We start from the raw sequence: 19,797 nt of genomic DNA on the forward strand, positions 1-19,797 counted from the left end.
TTTCTAGACCTATGAAATTAAAGATAAAAAATCTTGGATGGAAGTATATTTTCCAAACTAAGAAACATCTCAATGGCCTATCATCCTTTACTGGGAATACTCCTGTGTTACAGGTAACACTAAGATTTAATAGATTCCGCATAGACAATGATACCAAAAGATATAATGATGAATGATCTATTAGTTCCAAATTATTTGACATGGACACTCACATCAATGTATACAGGCAGTTACTTGAACTCAATATCACTTTCAGGTTTATCATCTCATCTTTATTATCCAAATGAACACCTGCCTTAATAAATATGCTGGCAATTAAAATAGGAAACATGGAAAAAAATCTCCAATCTGTCAAGATTCAAGTCAGCTCTCAGTTTATTTTTATTTTATTTACTTTTATAATAAGTATGATCAGACCAAAGGAAAGAAAAGTAATCACAGATGTACAGACTCAAAAAAGAAAAGATTGTATCAGATAGCAGTGGGTGAACCAAAGGGTATTTTGACCATTCTAACATGTTTCTTACATACAATAAGCCTATAGACAATCTATACCAGTGTATCTCAAATAAAATGTCCCTGTACAAAAAAAAAAAAAAAGACAGACACTATGTCAAATAAACTTGTACAATACTGCATACAATTTTCCACTTTTAGTTATTCATAGTATGCATCAGTGTATTAAAGGCTTTGAAAAGTAATGCTGTACATAATAAGCCAACTTAACCTATCCTATTATGTTCAAACTTATCAGACAAGAGAACTCCTTTTCATTTTTTATTTATTCATTTTTAAAAATTTAGCCAGAAGGCACAGGTGCTTGTCTGGGAGAGGTGCAGAGAGAAAGGAAGAGAGGGGGGAAAGAGAGGGAGACAGCACCCCATGGGAATGGCCATGCCACAGTTGCTTCTCTTCCATTTTGCCCACCTTCTGGGATTTTGGCACACATGCACATTTGTCCAGCATCTGACTCAAACCGTGCAGTCGGCCGTGTAAGATCTGGACACCTTAACCACCACACCATGAGTTAGCCCGGGAACTTCTTTTAAACTATGTAGTCTAGAAGAATACACTTACAAATGCTTATCTGTATATTTTGATATACTAATCAGGGCTTCTTATTCCTACAAATAAAAAGTAAAGTTATGGGGCCAGCAGGTGGTGTGGTGGTTTAGGGTGCTGGACTCCCACATATGGGCAACCATGGCTCGAGTCCTGCATCTGGTGACTTGCTTTCTCACTTTTTCCCTCTAGCTCTCTCTCTCTCTCTCTCTCTCTCTCTCTGTCCCTCTCTGGTCAAATTAAAGTAAATAAAATAAATAATAAATATAGTTAGATAAAATAATTCTTTTTAAAAAAGAGGGACCAACAGTTAGCGTAAGGGCTATGTCCCTGGACTCCCATGTAGTTGACTGCGGTTCCAGTCCTGGATCTGGTGGCTTAAAACACGCGGAGCGCGTGTGCGTGCATGCCCAAGATCCCGAGAGGAGAATGGAGAAGAAGGGATTGCGGTGTGGCCATCCACCCTAGGGGGTGATTTCTTGCTTTCTGTCTCTCTGTCTGGCGAGCGCATGCGCCCTATGGCAAAAATATCTCCAGAAAAAAAAAAAAAAGTTAAAATTATTTTTCATCACAGTTGCAGTGCTATAAAGAAATGGTACTGACCATTTTGTTTTGTTATATAATGGAGTAAAAAGTCAGTTAGAGTCAGTGTCTGAGATACTATTCATAAGATTTGAATATAAACTTGAGCTAGTCGGTGGCCTGGTGGTTAAGGTAGCTGGATCCCATACAATCGACAATGTAGCTTGAGTCTTGGATCCAGCAGGTTGAAAAACATGCCAGGTACACGTGTGTGCATGCCCAAATTCTCAAGAAGAGAATAGAGAAGAGATTGCAGTGTGGCCCTCCCTGCCCCCCATGGGGATGCTTTCTCATTTTCCCTTTCTCTCTCTCTTTTTATTTTTGGAGAGGTTTTTGCCATAGGGCGCGTGCGCTCGCCAGAAAGACAGAGAGAGACAGAGAGACAAAAAGCGAGAAATCACCCCCCAGGGGAGAGGCCATGCTACAATCCCTTCTCCTCCATTCTCCTCTTGGGATCTTGGGCATGCACGCACACTCGCCCGACGTGAGTTTAAGCCACTGGGTCCAAGACTTGAACCGTGGTCAGCTACATGGGAGTTCAGCGACATAGCCATTATGCTAACTGCTGGTCCCCCTATCTCTCTTTCTCTATCTCTCTGGCTCTCTCTGGTGAGTATACACACCTGATAGCAAAATTAAAAACAAAAATAATGCAGTATAAACTCCTGAAATTCTTTTAATAGAGAACTACAGATTCCCTCTTATACACTAGCTAGTCCAATAATAAAAAGAATGTTATCTTGAAAATAAAGCATGTATGTAGGTCAACCTTATATATTTTTTAACAATGCATTTTGTCCAATATTCAGTAAAATACAGAAAATTATATGCATGTGGGTCTTTCTATGTCAATATAGGAAAAATATGTTCACATAATTAAAAAATATATTTTTATCTGACCCCAATGAAGATATTTAAAAAAATTGTTTTAAAGTGCATTTATATAACAAAAATAAGCCTATAATGTATTTTTTAATCTGTCATTTGATTTTTAATTATCTTATAATGTCTTATAATGGCAAGATCTATGAAGATGGTGTATCTGCTCTACTTTAATCCTTCTAATAAATTGGCAAAAGCACCAATCACACATACAGTAGTTCTTCAGTTTCTATGTGGATTTGAAGAATTGTCTAACAATCCTAAAATATAACTTAATCTGACTTAGATAATAGAACTCAAAGGTATAATTTAACATGCTACTAAATCTGACTTTCAAAAGCATCTGACCTTATAAATCATTTATAAGTATGTAAAGTGTTACTACATATTCTTTATTTGACAATATACATAAACCATTCTAAAATGTCTTTCAGTAAGTAAAAGGCAGTGTTTTGGATACAGGGAATTCTAAGTAAATTGGTAGAGTTATGACCAAATATATAAAGTAGATACATTTATTTATTTATCTATTTATTTGTTGTGATTTTCGGGCCACTGGACCTAGGTCTTAAACTGTAGTTGACCATGTGGGAGTCGAGCACCTCACCACCAAGGCACCTGCTGGCCCAAGCCTGTAAATGTATTAAAGTAAAACCATTTACTACCACTTTTTCAGACTCTAAATTTTAAAATAACTATGTGGAACAAATGCTTTAATACAAAGTGGAGCACAGAAATATAAGTTAGTGGTTGGTAAGTAAAATTACTTTATTATGATATTGCTAGTGGAATAAAATTGACACACACAACTTGTACATGCAGGTGAATACAACTTAATGGAAATAGTGGTTTTCAGCACATTCCTTTACAAGAATGTGGTCACCCTCCACAAAGTACACAAGCTCATGCACAAGGTCAAGACGTTACATACAGTTGAGATCACAATGTCATGCATATAACAACAGCGTGCTGGATAATCGTACCACAAACTGTGTAGATGTTCTCCCCCACCCCATGAGCCACTGCCAGCAGTTGCTGTGGAGTTTGATTACCCATATCCGTGACATGAACGGTGTCCTTTGGAGAATCTTGTTCCCTGTGGCTGTAAGTATTCTTATTTTTATAATATTTTAATGATGCTTGCTATCAAAATGTTAAATACAAAACTAGAAATTACGGAAAAATAAACTTTTTACAATATTGAACAATTATATACATCTTATCTCAGGCACTTGCAATAAACACCACTTACATTTAAACATATCAAAACTAATTTACTGCTTTGAGTTAAATGAACCCAAAATATGTCTGATGATAGTGTTCCACTGTGATGAAGGGAAATAAACAATCTCCAAAAAAGCATTCCCTCATTTGTAGCACTCAAAAAACTTGGCTAGACTCATCCTAATCACATGGCTAAAGTATGACATACAGATAAATTCTATGTAAGAATATCTATTAAGATAACTCTTTCACTTCCATGATTTAAATTGTAAAGACTTGGTAAACAATTAATCATATTGACACTAATTATTTATATTAGCAATGAAAGAAAGTATAGGATGTAGTCATTAAAATACTTCCCATTTCTCTGAACCTATTAAGCATATTTCAATGTTCTTTTTTTTTTTTTGCCTATTTATATTCTAAGTGCATTCTGGTAAAGATAGAGCTCTATTTTGGTATTAGGCAATACTTGCTAAGTTATTGCTATTACAAAGTATAGAGTCAGAATTACAGAGCCACAAAACATTTTGAGTGGTTCAGCTCTATACCTCTTAGTGGCAATATTCTGTCCTTTCAGAACAGTCAATTCGGTACTTCTGGAATACTCCAGGATATCTTTACATCAGGTCAGGGAGTGAAGAAAAAGAAAATACAGCCAACTCTCAATAATAATGGAAAGTAGGATGGATAAGTAAAATCTGAAGATGTAAAAATTTTATTTTAATTAATAACTTCAATCCCCTCTCTTAGCATATACATAATTTAAAAAAAAAAAACTTTGTCAGATAAAAAAGCACTTGAATTTCACCTCTTTCTCAGCCCCCTCACTCCAACACTCTAGAGGAGGTACTAATAAGAACTCCAGAGTCTGATATATGTAGCTGCAAAGATGGAAACACATTTTTACATTTAGTTTTTCACATTTTGATATTTAAAACTATCCATCTCATATTCTAGTAATATGAGGTCTTAAGCATATTTTCATCTTTGCATGAAAAGAATGAACTTACTATTTGTTTTAAAAATTGCAACTCCTTTAGCAAGTAATAACTACTTACCATAATCAATATCAGCAGTTACATCCAACTTCTCTGACTTTGTAAATCTACAACTTAGTACTTACCAAGTTACACTTTTCTTGTAATAATTGCAAGTCATGTGAATTTATGATGACAGTTTTAAACATCAATATCATTTATGACAAGACCCAGTTAACTTGATAAACTGGGCATAAAAAGGCTTGGGCTAATGACAACTGCTCTCTTAAATCTCATCTATCTAGATTCTTATGTATGTTCTGACTCAGTTCTTCTCCAATAACCATCATTCAATTACTTCGACAGACTGATGCAAAATATATATTGTATTATAAAATTTGTTATTTTAACTCTTTCAATTAGCAATAAGTAATGTCTAATTTTAATAAAGAATGAAGAATAATGAAGTCTCTGAAACCACACCATTCTTCAAATATGTAAGTGTAGCAGAATATCCTGTCCTAAGCAAGCATGCCACAGTGCAAAACAATAGAGGTGATCTGCTTATGTTGCTTTGTTTCTAAGGAAGATAATTGGGACTTGATGAAAAATAAAGTAAAAACAAGTGTATTTTACAGCAAAATACATTAGAAAAATATTTGCAGTAAATGGACAAATATCCGTTCATTTTAAAATAATGGTCATCAGATTCTAAAAAGCAATAATACACAGGCTTCAGTGTATAATTTAAATTTTAACTCCTTATAAATATTTTATTTTCAGTAAGAGCCTAGTTTTTTGTTTACTGAAAGTAAACATTTAAACAGCAGTGAAAGAAAAGAGAACAACTATCTGAATTTAAATATTATACTAGGTTTTATAATATATATTCTTAGCTATATTTGTGGAGATTAGATACCTGACAAGTATATAATTTAATATTTTCAATAATGTTTTATTTTTTACTTATGTGCAAAAAATATAATCGGTATTATTATATACATACTTACAAAATTAGTATTAAGTCAAATATTTTACATTAGAAAAACATTTCCCTAATTATAACAAAGGGTAATTTTAGAAAATATCAGGCTACATAATTTAAACAATCCTTAATACCTCTACAAAACATTTTTAAAGTTGGTTTTTGAAAATTAAGCTAATTGAAATAATTCTATCATTTAAATATTTCCACAGAAAACAAGGCACCCAAGAGTGGTAATTCTGAGGTTTTATAATTTCCACTTAGATTTGTAAGATTAAGTCTAGTATATATTTAGACATATTTGAATATCTGAATTTTTCCAGGTTTTACAAGGGATCTTTGAAAAGTTCATGAAAATGCATATTATGATTAAAAATGATGCATGGATTTCAAAGTCTTTTTACACTAAAATAAACTTATAGTTTAATTGCATTTTTCCCAAAACTTTTGAAGCCTCTCAAATTAAAATGGGAATAGGAAAAAAAATCAGTGAAAGAACTATCTTCACATTTTCATCGTCCTTACATATTATATTAAGAAATAATTAAATAATATGAAATTATTCAACTTCGTCACAGAATCTATAAACAGCCTCTATGTTAACAAGGAATAATACTGTTAAGTTACATTGTCATTATTTAAACAACGTGTTCATATGTTGGAAACTAATACAATCTCCTGTATGATTATCTCTGAAGAAACATCACTGCTAAATAAACAATACAAGGGAAGAAAATGCTACAAAGTTCGATAAACATTCCGTGTTCTCATTATCATTTTGTGCTTTCTAATTACGATGTACTAATATTTCAATCAGGTCAGTAGAGGACTGCATATTTATGACGCATGCTGTCACACAAAGTGAGTTGGTAGAATGACCAAAATGTGACATGGTAAGGTAAAGAAAACTAAGTGAGAAAGCAATAACAAAACACTGGGCTTCTCAGTGACTGAGAATGCACATTTAATGAATGACTTATTATTTTAACTGCAAATTTAGTATATTAGAAAGCTGCAGCAAGATAGTAATAAAGTTCACCTGAAACAAGTATTCAAATTCTTCACTTACCTCCTCTGGGTTGGCATTAAAAGTGAGGCTGCCCTCGTCAAGCTGCATATACAATTTTCTAAAAGAAAATCCTAGAGGTGGGTTCTTATTGTAAATGGAACAGTGACCCCAAGTGGATTTGCACAACCTGTAAAAGTAAGAGAAAATGAGACAAGAAAAACTTTACTATATTTAATTTCCCCAAGTTAAACATGCATACACACAGTAAAATAGCAACATAAAATGCCATTAAATTGGAATTTAGAGCTCTAAGGTTTAACATTTTAAATTTTGTATGTTTTAATTGCTCACTAGAGTATAATACATGCCTAAATTTAGCAACATTGATAGTACCTAATTAAAGTGTGCTACAATGATTAATAATATTAATGAGTACTATCTGAACTTAAACAGGAACTATTAATAATCATAGCAATAACAGCTGCCGAGTGCTTAGGTGGATACCAACTACTGTTTTGAATATTTTAATTGTATTAGCTGTTTTAATCTTCACAATAATGCTCTGATGTTGATGCTATGTATAAGAAACAGAGACAAAAAAATTGCCTAAGGTCATGAAGCCATTAAATATAGAGGCATGGTTTGACTACCTGAATCACATTCCAGTGCTTACAACCTTATAAATTTTTTTTAGAAAGATTTGTTGTTGTTGTTGTTACAGGGCACATGCACTCACCAGAGAGACTGAGAAAGAGTGACAGAAAGCAAGAAATCATCCCCCGGGGGGGTGGCCACACAACAATCCCTTCTCCTCCATTCTCCTCTCGGGATTTTGGGCACACATGCACATACGCCTAGCATGTGTGGGACTTGAACTGAGGGCCACTACGTGGGTGTCCAGCAACAGAACTATTACACCACTCGCTGGTCTCCAGTGCTTGCGATCTTAACCAAGAAACTGAACAGGCTCTATCTTAAGTAACCTATATGATGTATTATGAAATAAAACTACATGAGGAAAAAAGGTTCCTGGGCAGGGGTATTATTCTTTACTATCACAGGGATACATAATTAAAAATTCTATAAAATCTAAAATACTAAAAGTTTATATCTCACAGCATACTATTTTCTGTAGACTAGGATAGTCATTTTTGACTCTGTATAGAGGCAATAGCTACTGGTTATTATTTGAAAGCTCAAGTTTTATCTTATAATTCTTATAAATTCTGGATATATACCAAAGAGCCCTAAATACGAATGCATTGTTCTAGAGACAATGAATACTGAATACTCAAAATACTAAAATTATGCTTCATTTTTTAAAAGAATTATTTAACTTTATTTATTATTATTATTTTTTAATTTGCCTAGAGAAAGAGAGAAAGACAGAGAGAGAGAGAGAGAGAAAGTAAGAAAGCAAGCCACCAGGTCCAAGACTTGAACCATAGTCAATCGTGTAGGAGTCCAGCATCTTTAACCACCACGTCACCTTCTGGCCTCTGCTTTGATCATTTTTAAATAAGTCTTTGCTTAAAAATGATTTAATTTTGTGTTTATGTGTGTTTAAAACACCTGCTATTTGTTGAGACAACAAAATATCTGCATTTACTGACACTCTTGATTTTTTGCCTTCAACTTGCTCTTTCCACACACATACACAGGAAAACAAGAAAAAGTTATGGTCTCAGCCAGTAACATCAGAAGTTCTGAGGGTAATTGGGTAAAATATCTAATTTAATATAAATTATACTATTAATAATTAATTTATAAACTTGTATTATTTTTGCTAACCAGATGTAATGATTGATTCTAAAACTGTAAGCATAAATTGTTTAGAAAATTATCAGTATTTTAGTAATTTATTTAATCTTTTACTATAACTTCTGAATTTTATTACGAAGCTATATGGAAGCAACAGACTCAACATCAGTATTTGATACATCCAAATTTAAAACAGAAACTAGGCCAATCTTTTCATTTCAAGTAAAAGCAATTTATTGGGTCAGCCAGGTAGCACAGTGGTTAAAGTGGCTCAATTCCACATGGCTGACTGTGTGGTTCAAGCCCAACACCCTTCCCTATCTCTCTTTCTCTATCTTTCTTGTTCTCTCTAGTGAGCACATGCACCCCATAGCAAAGTTAAAAACAAAAAGAAGTGAGTATAAACTTTTGAGATTCTTTCTATAATATAAAACTACAGATTCCCCATTTATATGCTAGCTAGTCTACAACAAAAAGAATGTTACCTTGAAAATAAATTGTATATGTATATTAATTTCCATCTAAAGCATGTATATAGGTCAAACTTAAAAATTTTTCATAATGGGTTCTATCCAAGATCAATCTAGTAAAATGAATAAAATGATATGCATGGAGATCTTTCTATGTCAGTAAAAGAAAAATGTATTCACGTAATTAAAAAAAAATACTTAAAAACAAAAAAAAAACAACACTCAGTGGGTTTGTGTGCATGCCCCAAATCCTAAAACAAGAATTAAAAAAAATACTTAAAAACAAAAAAAACAACACTCAGTGGGTGTGTGTGCATGCCCCAAATCCTAAAACAAGAATGAAGTAGAAGGGATTGTTGCATGGCAATCCCCACTTGGGGGTGGTTTCCCACTTTTTGTCTCTCTGCCTCTCTCCATTGAGTGCACAAGCTCTAAGGCAAAAATCTTAAAAGAAAAAAAAAAGAATGAGCCAATTCTAAAGTATTTTCATTTCCTCTTATATTCACATAATGATTAAATATGATTACAAGCTGATTTCTTTGAAACACTACAAATTAATAAAATTTCTTCTCACATACTATTGGGTTGTCAGAAAATTCATGACACGTTTTTGCATAAACAGAAAAATATGTCATGACTTTTCCAATAATGTAATACTTCACTATGAACAGGTAATAAAAGAATAACAGCATGGTACTACTAATTTTTAACTATTTAGAGGTTGAGGAATGGCTTATATAAATTTATACCATAATTCTGTGACATTAGAAATCTAAGATACAGTATTACTGGAAATATATTTTTACTAAAGGTTGGCAATTTAGATTAATTGGTTAATTTTCTTAATCAGATTTTTAGTTAGAAATTAAAGTCTTAAAAGTACTTTTGTTTTTGGAGATGTTCTACATCTTTATAAAATCCCATTTTAATGAATGCAACTTAAATAAACTTTGGTAAAGAATGCTTAAAAAAAAAAAAAACCCTGATATCCAGTGAGTCTTTTATGCTTGGTAACATTTTTAGGACTGAAAAGAAAAAAAATCATGTACCTATAATTTTTTTGTACCTATATGATGCTATTTAAGGAATAACTTAGAACCAATCAAACAGATTCTATTCTACCAAACATTCCTGGATTTGTGAATTTAGACTGTAATAGCAGCTGTTAAAGCTTCTATAATTAGGGCCAACAGGTGGTATGGTGGTTAAGGTGCTAGACTCCCACATGGCTGACCATGGTTCAAGTCCTGGGTCTAACGGCTTAAAAATCATGTCGGGCTCATGTGCATGTGTGCCCAAAATCCCAAGAGGAGAATGGAGAAAGGACTGTGTGTGACATGGCCTTCCCCCCACTGGGGATGATGACTTCTAACTTCCCCTCTCGCTGTCTCTCTGTCTCTCTCCGGTGAAGGCAAGTGCCCTATGGCAAAATCTAAATAAATAAATAATCTATAATTGACACGAAGAGAGGCAGCCAGTAGTGTGGTGGTGGGTAAAGTAGCTAGATCACAAATGACCTACTGCACAGTGCAAGTCCTAGACCTAGTGGTTGAGAATCATGCCAAAGTGAGTGGTTTGTGCACCCAAAATCTCAAAAGGAGAATAGAGAAGGGATTACAGCATGACCATTCCCCATAAGAGCTTTTGCTTTCTCTCTCTTTCTCTCAGAGTGTACACACCCTATTGCAAAATAAAAAAAAAGCGGAGGGCTGGGAGGTGGTGCTCCTTGCTTTCTAATGTTCGTCTGTTTCACTGATGAAGTAATGGTTTGAAAAAATAAAAAGTAAGTGACTTTACCAGCTAAAGTTTATGATAAGAAATGCCTATGATAAAGATACATACACATAAGTAAAAATACACATATTAGTCAATTTGTAATTAATTAAAACAATAACACTTGAGGATTATTTATTGATTTTTTAAGCATGCCTATTCTTCTTCGCATGAGATAACTACAGGAAATAAAAAACTACATTAGAAGTGTGAATACTCCAAGTTTTGGATTATAAATTCTCCCTTTACAACTCTGTTGTATTTTTAAAAATAAACTAACAATTTCTGATTTATTATCAACTGACACATCTCAAGTGGTAAACTCACTTCTATCTGTCAAGTCATCACTATCTTCTTTCTTTTCCTAATATCAAATTTGACTGTGATGGTAACTATATCCTTTTAATCCAGGTTTAATAAAGACAACTCAAAATATAAACTCCAGTTAAGAAGAACTACTTTGTAATACATATACAATACTAAAAGAACATTTAAGCATGATTATGCTCAGAAATATCTGAATCAAATACTGATAGGTTTAACGTACCCTTGCCAGAGAAGTTCATCATTAGCGAGATCTTGCCACACACATGAAGCCAAGCAGAGATCAGTTGCATTCAAGTAGGACAAGATGGTAAAGCTCAGCTCAGGAGGCAACATTTCCAAATTAATGAATCCTTCTTGTTCTTTAGATTTCCTTGCCTTCAAGAGATGATATATATCAATGCCCCCACCTTGGACTTGTTTACGGTGGTTGGTGTTAGGTATGTTGCTAGCAGCCATCCTCCTGCTTTGCTCTCTGGTGAGGTAGCCTGGCTCACTGTAGCCTTCCTGTTGTAGCTGCTGGTTTCTGACCACTCTCCACAGCCCCTGACCCATCTGCAAGCCTGGGAGAAAGCCAGAAAGTAAAAGCGTGCCATGAAAATGTAAGCCATCTTTCCCAGTGGGATAACAAATCTGACATGCAGCATTCGTTTATCAGAATGAACATTCCTCATTAAAGCCTATAAAAACCAATAGAATTTTACAAAGAATAGTTGGAATGGTGTAAGTGCAAGCCGTGGACAGAAAAAGTTTCAGGAATATTTGGTTTGATCATCACTTTTATCCCAGTTTGCTAGCTACTTTTAAAATCCACAGGTGACATAATCATTTTTCACATGGTATGATTTAAAAGTTACTGATGTCCTAAAGACTCTTACAAATTATAATTATGTGGACTTATGGGCCAGTATTAAATACAGCTCTGATCAGAGCACAGGACTTCAGTTAAAAGGCCTCCAGATCCTGCTTTTTATCACAATTCAGGCTAAACTAAGCTAGCCGCCTTTAACCAAACCCCCAGATGCATAACAGCTGTGAAACAGACTTTTGGTTTAATTCTTGCCAGTCTACAATTATGTTGTAGACTGTAATAAAATGTAACATAGGCCCTGAAGTCTAATTCAGAAGCCTTATAAATTAGACACCTAGAACTCCATGGTAAATAGCTGACTATTGGGTTTTGTTGTTTTCGATTAAAAATCATAATTTAGACTAATTTTTCAATTCTCCTCCACAAAGCCCTATGGATTCCTCACAGGTACCTGGGGGAAAGGAATGAGAAAATATAGGTGCACTTTGGTCTTTTCCACCTCCATATCACTTCCAAACAGAGTGGCTCTAGGTTTCCCTCGTAAATATGTTGATCTTTTCCATATACAAGTATTTAGAAAACAACTGGCCTATTTATTTGGTCTTGTCTTCAAAATTAAATAGCTTTTCCAGAGGAAATAAATTTACCTAGAAAAATCAGAAAGAGCTTCTAACTAATACAAATAATTACCTTCATGGTCTCCTTTTCAACAAAATATTCTTCTTTTAAATGCTTATGTCATTTATCTTAGAGAAAGAGACAAAAGACCCTCAACAGGGTGGGTCTCATGACACAATCTTTCCTTCCTGCCCAGTGAACTTTTCAGCCAGCCAGGCAGGATCATGGGCTTCTAGCACTGCAGAGCTTTGCCATGCTGCCCATTCTGGACCTCAAACAAAACCTTTTTGTTTTGCCAACCCAAGCTAACTACTAGTGCCTTTGTTTCAAAAATTGTGGGGAGGTATAGTTATTTTCACATAAGATCATTAAACTAGTCAAAAACTTCTGTAACATGACTTGAACTTAATATATGACTTTGTTTTAATGAACTATATACAACAGGACTAATAAAAACAAAAGCTAATGAACCTAAAAAGGTAAAACCCAAACAAAACTAACAATGCTGGGAACCAGAAATGTTGAAAATTATTAGAAATAATTTAAAAATCGAAGAAAATTCCAAAGACTGTCAATAATTTTATATATATATATATATGTACCCATGGTGACATGGGTGGTAGAGCACCACTGTGCGTGCTGGAGCTACAGGGAACACTGCAGTTCCAATCTTTGGTTGACCTGAAGCACTCTGGGCACAGGTGCTTATGATCCTGGCTTGCCAGAGAGCTGGGGTGGGGATCATGGCAAGATGAAACCCTGTTGAAATAAACTTTTATTTTATTGGAGACGTTTTTGCTAAAGAGTGCGTGCACTTGCCAGAAAGACAGACAGAGAGACAGAGACAGAAAGCGAGATATCACCCCCACACACACACACCATACACATGGGGGATGGCCATGCTGCAATTCCTTCTCCTCCATTCTCCTCTCAGGATCTTGGGCACGCACGCGCACGCGCCCAGCATGAGTTTTAAGCCACCAGGTCCTGGACTTGAACTGCGGTTGGCTAACTGGGAGTCCAACAACGTAGTCATTACACCAACTGCTGGTCCCTAAAATAAACTTTTTTAAAAAAGCATGATCTATGTGTATATTTACTGAATTATCAGTTATTATTTAGATAATGGCTAGTATTTTTTTTGTAGATTAAAACAGAAAAATGATAATTTTTTAACTCTTCCTTACACTGAACTCCTGGAATCTCAGCAGTGTAAGATAATAAAGGGACTAGAAGGGGTCCAAAAAGAAGAAATATACTCATGATTTTAAAATATGACAAAAGTTGATTTTACAAAGAAGGCAGAAAAGATAACCTTTCTTCTTTCACACACACACCAAAATAATATTCATTTCATACATTAGTAGTTAAGCTATAAAAACTGAATTCTTAAAAAAAATATGGAATATTAAGAAAATGAAAAGACAAGCCACAGATTGACAGAAAAATCCTTGGAACACATATATAGTTGGCCCTCCTTATCCATGGGCTCTACGTATTTTGATTTAATCAACTCATTTGAAAATATTTGAGGAGAAAAATTGGTTGTGCATATACTGAACATGTGTAGGGTTTTTTTCTTGTTATTATTCCCTAAACAACATACTACTACTACTACTATTTACACAGCATTTATATCTTGTTTCATAGTATAAGTAATCTAGAAATCATTTAAAGTACACAAGAGGATGTGCAAAGGTTAGATGGAAACGCTACACCATTTCATACAAGGGACTTGAACATCTGCTGATTTAGGGATCAGCAGAGGACAAGTTCTCAGAACCAATGCTCTGTGAATACTGAGGGACAACAGTAAATGATACAGAGGGGATCAACAGAGGACAAGTTTTCAGAACCAATGCTCTGCGAATACTGAGGGACAACAGTAAATGATACAGAGTGGTATCCAGAATAGACTAAGAACTTCTAAAGCTAAAAAAAAAAAGAAAACAAATGACTCACTTAAAAACAGTCAAAACATCTCAGTAGATACTTCACCAAAGAAGACATGTAGGTAGTAAATAAGCATATGAAAAAAGATGCTCAACACCGTATGTCAGTGGTAAACTACACATTAAGATGAGATATTACACACCTTTTACAGTGGTATATTCAAAACACTGAACGTACCAAATGCCAGCGAGGATGTGAAAATGCAAAACAATACAGGCTCTTTGAAGATAGTTTGGCAGTTTCTCAGAAACTAAACATACTTTAACCATTTACTCCCTGGCATTTTCCTAAGTGGAAAGCTTATGACCACATAAAAACCTGCACATGAATGTTTATAGCAACTTTAGTTAAAAGACTCAAATGTTGTAAGCAATTGAGAAGTAAATCATTAGGTAAATGTATAAGCAAACCCTGGTACACCCACATAATTGAGTATTATTTAGCGCTAAAAAAGGAGTTATCAAGCCATGAAAAGACATGGAGGAACCTTAAATGCATATGACTAAGTGGAAAAAGCCAACATAAAAAGGTTCCATACTATTCAATTCCAATTATGTGACATTCTGGAAAAGGCAAAAAGTATGGAAATAGTAAAAATGATTAACATATAAAAATATAGAATATCTAAAAATTTCTAAGAACTTTTAAATTTGGTTAATGTTTAAATGTCATGTCACATTACAACATAAGTATAACTTAATTTTAACATAAATTGAGCATTTTAAGATTCCTAATAACAAAGTAAGGCATTATATTTTCATCATGACTATTCCTCTATTTAAGTTGGCAAGAAAATATTTAGAAATTTTAATAATTACTGAGCTTACCTACTTATCTGTTATCATTTTAAATAATTAAACTTATTCTTCCTTTTTTGTTTTTGAGTCCTAAAGGCAAAAAATCAAACATGGTAACTACGGTGTCTGACTTAAGATTTAAGGCATTTAATAGCAGTTTCTATGCATTTCCTCCACAGCATCTTTCTTGCGACATATGGTTACACAGCTGTTGTTACTCTCAGACTGTTGCTAGGGAACAAAGAATCAAGGTGATTTCCCTAGGCTCTGGACTTTATTTAATGAGGATAACTCAAATTGAGCCTGGATAATGTGATTCCAAAAGTATCCGGCAGGTAGAAAGAAGTAAAGCCAGCAGCTGGTTCTTTAAAAAAAAAAAAAAAGATGGGGAGGATGGAGATCTGAGGCTCATGTGCACATTGTTCAGTGGTTCTGACAAAAAACTGCAAGATAAGATTATACATGTAATTTTCTTTTCTCTTACTGCTAAACAACATTGCAAATTACCCTTTTAAGACTTCCTTTTCCCTTCTAAGCAATTCTTGTTATTAGGCAAGAACACAGTAGGATAAACCACTCTGAGGAAGATTAATATCATAAATATGGCATTTAGAGAAGTGAAAAGGTTTCTGTAGTGTTCTGTCTCCACCCCTAATCTTCATTGGGGTAAATAGAGAATGTGAAATATGGGTATAACTGTCAGAAATGTGATAAAACTAAAAAATACATGACATTGATTATAAAGTTATGAAGCGAGTCATGGAGGGAGCATACATTATGTTGTGGACTTTGAAGTCAGGCAGACCCGAGTTTAAATATTGACTACATTAATTATTTATAGCCTGGTTGGGAAATTACTCAGCTACTTTAAGCTTTAGATTCTTCATATGTGATATGGAAAAATAATGGTAATAGTACCTATAGTTCAAAAGGTTATTGTAGGGGACCAGCAGATGGTGTAATGATTACATCTCTGGACTCCCATGTAATGAACTGTGGTTTGAGTCCTGGACCTGGGGCTTAAACTCATGCCAGGTGCATGTGCGGGATTGCCCAAAATCCCAAGAGGAGTATGAAGAAAAGGAAATGTGGTGTGTCCATCCCCACTGGGGAGTGATTTCTCACTTTCTGTCTGTCTCTCCAGCAAGTGCACGTACCTATTGCAAAAATCTCTTTTAAAAAAAGGCTATTATATTTAATGAGATAATGAATATAAAGTTGACTTAGTGGCTAACAATCAATACATATTAGATATTACTTTGTTGTGACAAAATCCCATTTTCATCAAGTGAAGATGATGAGCACTTTTATAAAACATATAAAATGATAATTTCAGCTGTCTTGATGTTCTGCCTGCCACATAAACTCATTTGCTGATACTGATATTTGCAGTGTAGGGTTTGAACACTTCATCTCCTTTAGTTATAATTTAGCCACATTTTTTTCTTGTAACAAAATGCAATTCTTTAATGTCAATGATCAAATCAAAAAAAAGTTTTAAACCCCTAGAAAACAAAAAGTCTCAGTTGTGTTCCACAAAATATTTCAAAAGGCAACATTCCCGACAATGGTACCAATAGCAGTGTCATGAAACAGGTCTTCATGGTTAGCAATCTGCCAATATCTGTCTCTATGTGAAATATGATGGAGTTTTATGCTGGGTTCATACATGATTTCAAATTTTTGAAAACAGTGTTTGAACTAAACCAATGAAAACTTGATTTCCAAGTACAAAGGTTTCGCATTTGTCTTTAAGTTTTAATAAAGTCTTGGTAAAAGATTTTTAACACCTAAACATATTAGAAGATACATTGCCATCACTTGTCATAATTGGTCAAAAAAATTCAGCTGCAAAGTGGCAACACTGAATATGCAGACTTTCAAACTAGAAAACCCCAAAGTTTTTGTATTAGAAATCACTAGTTTTGGCATAAATGCAGATTTTGTGATGAGACTACTGCTAATAATTTATTTGTCCACAAAACAGGTCGAGGAAAAGAGGTATTTCTTTCTTAAAAAAAGTATTTACTTTTTAAATAGCATAATTGTTCTATTTCACACACAAATCAAAGAAATAGAGTTGATTATTCTGGTTATTCCTTGTAGTTAAGTTCTATAAAGTTGCTACAGACACCCAATAGGTGATTTAGGATTCAAACTCAGGTCTATCTGAGTCCAGAGCTTTTATTCTTAAACCCAAACCATATGCTATGGATGGCAAAGGCAGTCTACCATCTGTTTCTTAATCATTGGTTCTTATCTCCTTTACCTGTCAATGCTTATTACATCTCCCCTACTGTTCCCAGATGCAATTGCTCCTTCAGGTTACTGTTCTTGTGAAAAGTACATATGCTTTAGTGTGGAACAAGATCTGGATCAAACTCCAACACAGAATCTGATTACTTTATACTTTCTGGTTCTCATTTTTCTCTTTACTAACATAATGGATAATTCTTATCTCATGGAACTTAGGATAACATTTAAAGAATCAACCATGATATGTCATTTATCATAAAAGGTAATTTTGTATTTGCCTCTGCCATCCCCTCCCCCCACATGTTAACTCTTACTTTGATGTTAACTCTTACTTTGGTTCATCCATGTCAAAGAGATCTGATTATATGGGATTTAATGACCTAACTAGATAGAATGCTGCTCCTAAGTTTAGAATCTGTGAAATTTGGAGAGATGCCAGTTACATTTGCTAGCAGAAAAAAGTAACAACTAGTAAATATATAAAGTAAGTAGAAGCCAATTTTGCTTTCAGATATATTCACTGTATAGAATAAGCGTTTGACAAACAAGGTCAATTATTTAGTCATCAGCCAGTCAAACCAGAGATATCATTTTAGCAGTTAAGTGCTATCATCATCTATGTTTATAGAAATAATTCTAAGAGTTCATGGGAAGATTCAACAAGTCAAAGGTCCTTTTGGAAGTATCACAAAATACATGCCAAGTGGTAAGATGAAATTTGTGTTATAAAACTTTGTTTCACCAGCAGGTGACATGGTGGTTAAGGTCCTGGACTCTCCCACATGGCTGACCACAGTTGAAGTTCCAGATCTGGTGGCTTGCTTTCTCACTTTCCCTCTCTCTCTTTGCGTGTCTCTCTAGTCAAATTAAAATAAATGAATCGATAAATAAAATAAAGTAAATCATTGTTTAGGGGTCAGCAGTTGGTGTAATGGCTATATCACTGGACTCCCATGTAGTTGACCGCAGTTCAAGTCCTGGATCTTATGGCTTAAACTCACACCGGCGCGTATGCATGCATGCCCAAGATCCTGAGAGGATAATGGAGGAGAAGGGACTGAGGCATGGCCACCTCCATGGGGGGTGATTTCTCGCTTTTTTGTCTCTCTTTCTGGAGAGCACATGCGCCCTATAGCAAAAATCTCTCCAAAAAATATAAAAAAAACTTTGTTTTTAAAGTATATTTCTTCCATGAGCAAGAGAGAAACAGAGAGAGAAACAGTACCCTCAACGGAGTCTTGATGCTGCGATACACTCCTGGCTTTGGCCAGTCCTAGATTATGGGCACATCCATGCCTGACTTACTCTGGGAGGTCTCTGGACCTGAATCCAGAACCTTTCTATGTGTGTCAGCCTAAAAGAATGCTGCATGTTATTATTGCACCACCTTCTACTACTGATAACACCCTCACATCCTTAGTTTTGTTGAGATTATGTTAATTTTTTAGACCTCTGAAATTAATGTGTCACTTGTTAAGATCAGTGTTTTAAGCATATTTATTTATTATAGTTATAATATTTACTCAAACACATGTCCATTAATATAATAACTTTGGAACACACCTATAATATTGCTCTTTTATTCAATTTTATTGTAAAAGTCATTAAAAGAAATTTTAAAAATTTAAAAATAGGTAATCTCTGTTTTTATAGGCCTGTGCTAACTACTAGTTAACAGTTACCATAAGACTACACAAAGCAATGCCACAGTTGCAATATAAACTAGTTTTAGTTAACATAGTACTATGATAAATGACGACTGCCTGTAAGTACTAACATGAGGAATTGATCCCACATTATAGGCTACATGGATAAGTTTTGTAACAAGCATGGTGCCTTGGATACATAAAGTGGTAGTAAGTATTATATCTGTTGATTGACTGGGGAAAAAAGTAGTAAACACTGATAAGTCCAAATCAGATTAACCTTGATCTAAACCTCAAACATCTTTAACAAAAATCAGTTCAGATCATAGATATAAATGTAAAATAAAGGGCCAGCGAGTGGCATGGTGGTTCAGGCAACTGGATCTCACATGGCCAAAAGCACAGTTCAAGTCCTGAACACTGCAGTTTGAAAAACAACGCAATGTTCGGTTATTTTAGATTTAAAAAACTTTTAATACCATAAGATATAGTTCACTGGCATAGAACGTTGGAGTCTATAAGAAAATTTTGTATGAGACATTTAGAATCAAACCAGCAGCCCAGCATTTCTTTTTCCACTTCCAAAAGAGCAGGAAAGAAAGAAAGAGAGAGAGAGAGAGAGAGAGAGAGAGAGAGAGAGAGAGAGAAAAAACACAAAAAAACA

General features: G+C 34.4%; 1 protein-coding gene across 1 annotated transcript in view; it reads right to left on the reverse strand.

The window, feature by feature from the left end:
• FBXO8 (F-box protein 8) overlaps positions 1-19,797 on the reverse strand; it is a 47,544-nt gene that overhangs the window by 21,856 nt on the left and 5,891 nt on the right. The window contains exons 2-3 of the mRNA XM_006146468.3: positions 11,276-11,615; positions 6,785-6,911 (exon numbers count right to left, since the gene is read on the reverse strand). Coding sequence (XP_006146530.1) covers positions 6,785-6,911; positions 11,276-11,607 — 459 coding nt within the window. The 5' untranslated portion in view covers positions 11,608-11,615. The remainder of the gene's footprint in view (positions 1-6,784; positions 6,912-11,275; positions 11,616-19,797) is intronic.

The sequence above is a fragment of the Tupaia chinensis genome, unplaced genomic scaffold (genome assembly GCF_000334495.1).
Source record: "Tupaia chinensis unplaced genomic scaffold, TupChi_1.0 Scaffold000179_1, whole genome shotgun sequence".
Taxonomy (NCBI): domain Eukaryota; kingdom Metazoa; phylum Chordata; class Mammalia; order Scandentia; family Tupaiidae; genus Tupaia; species Tupaia belangeri.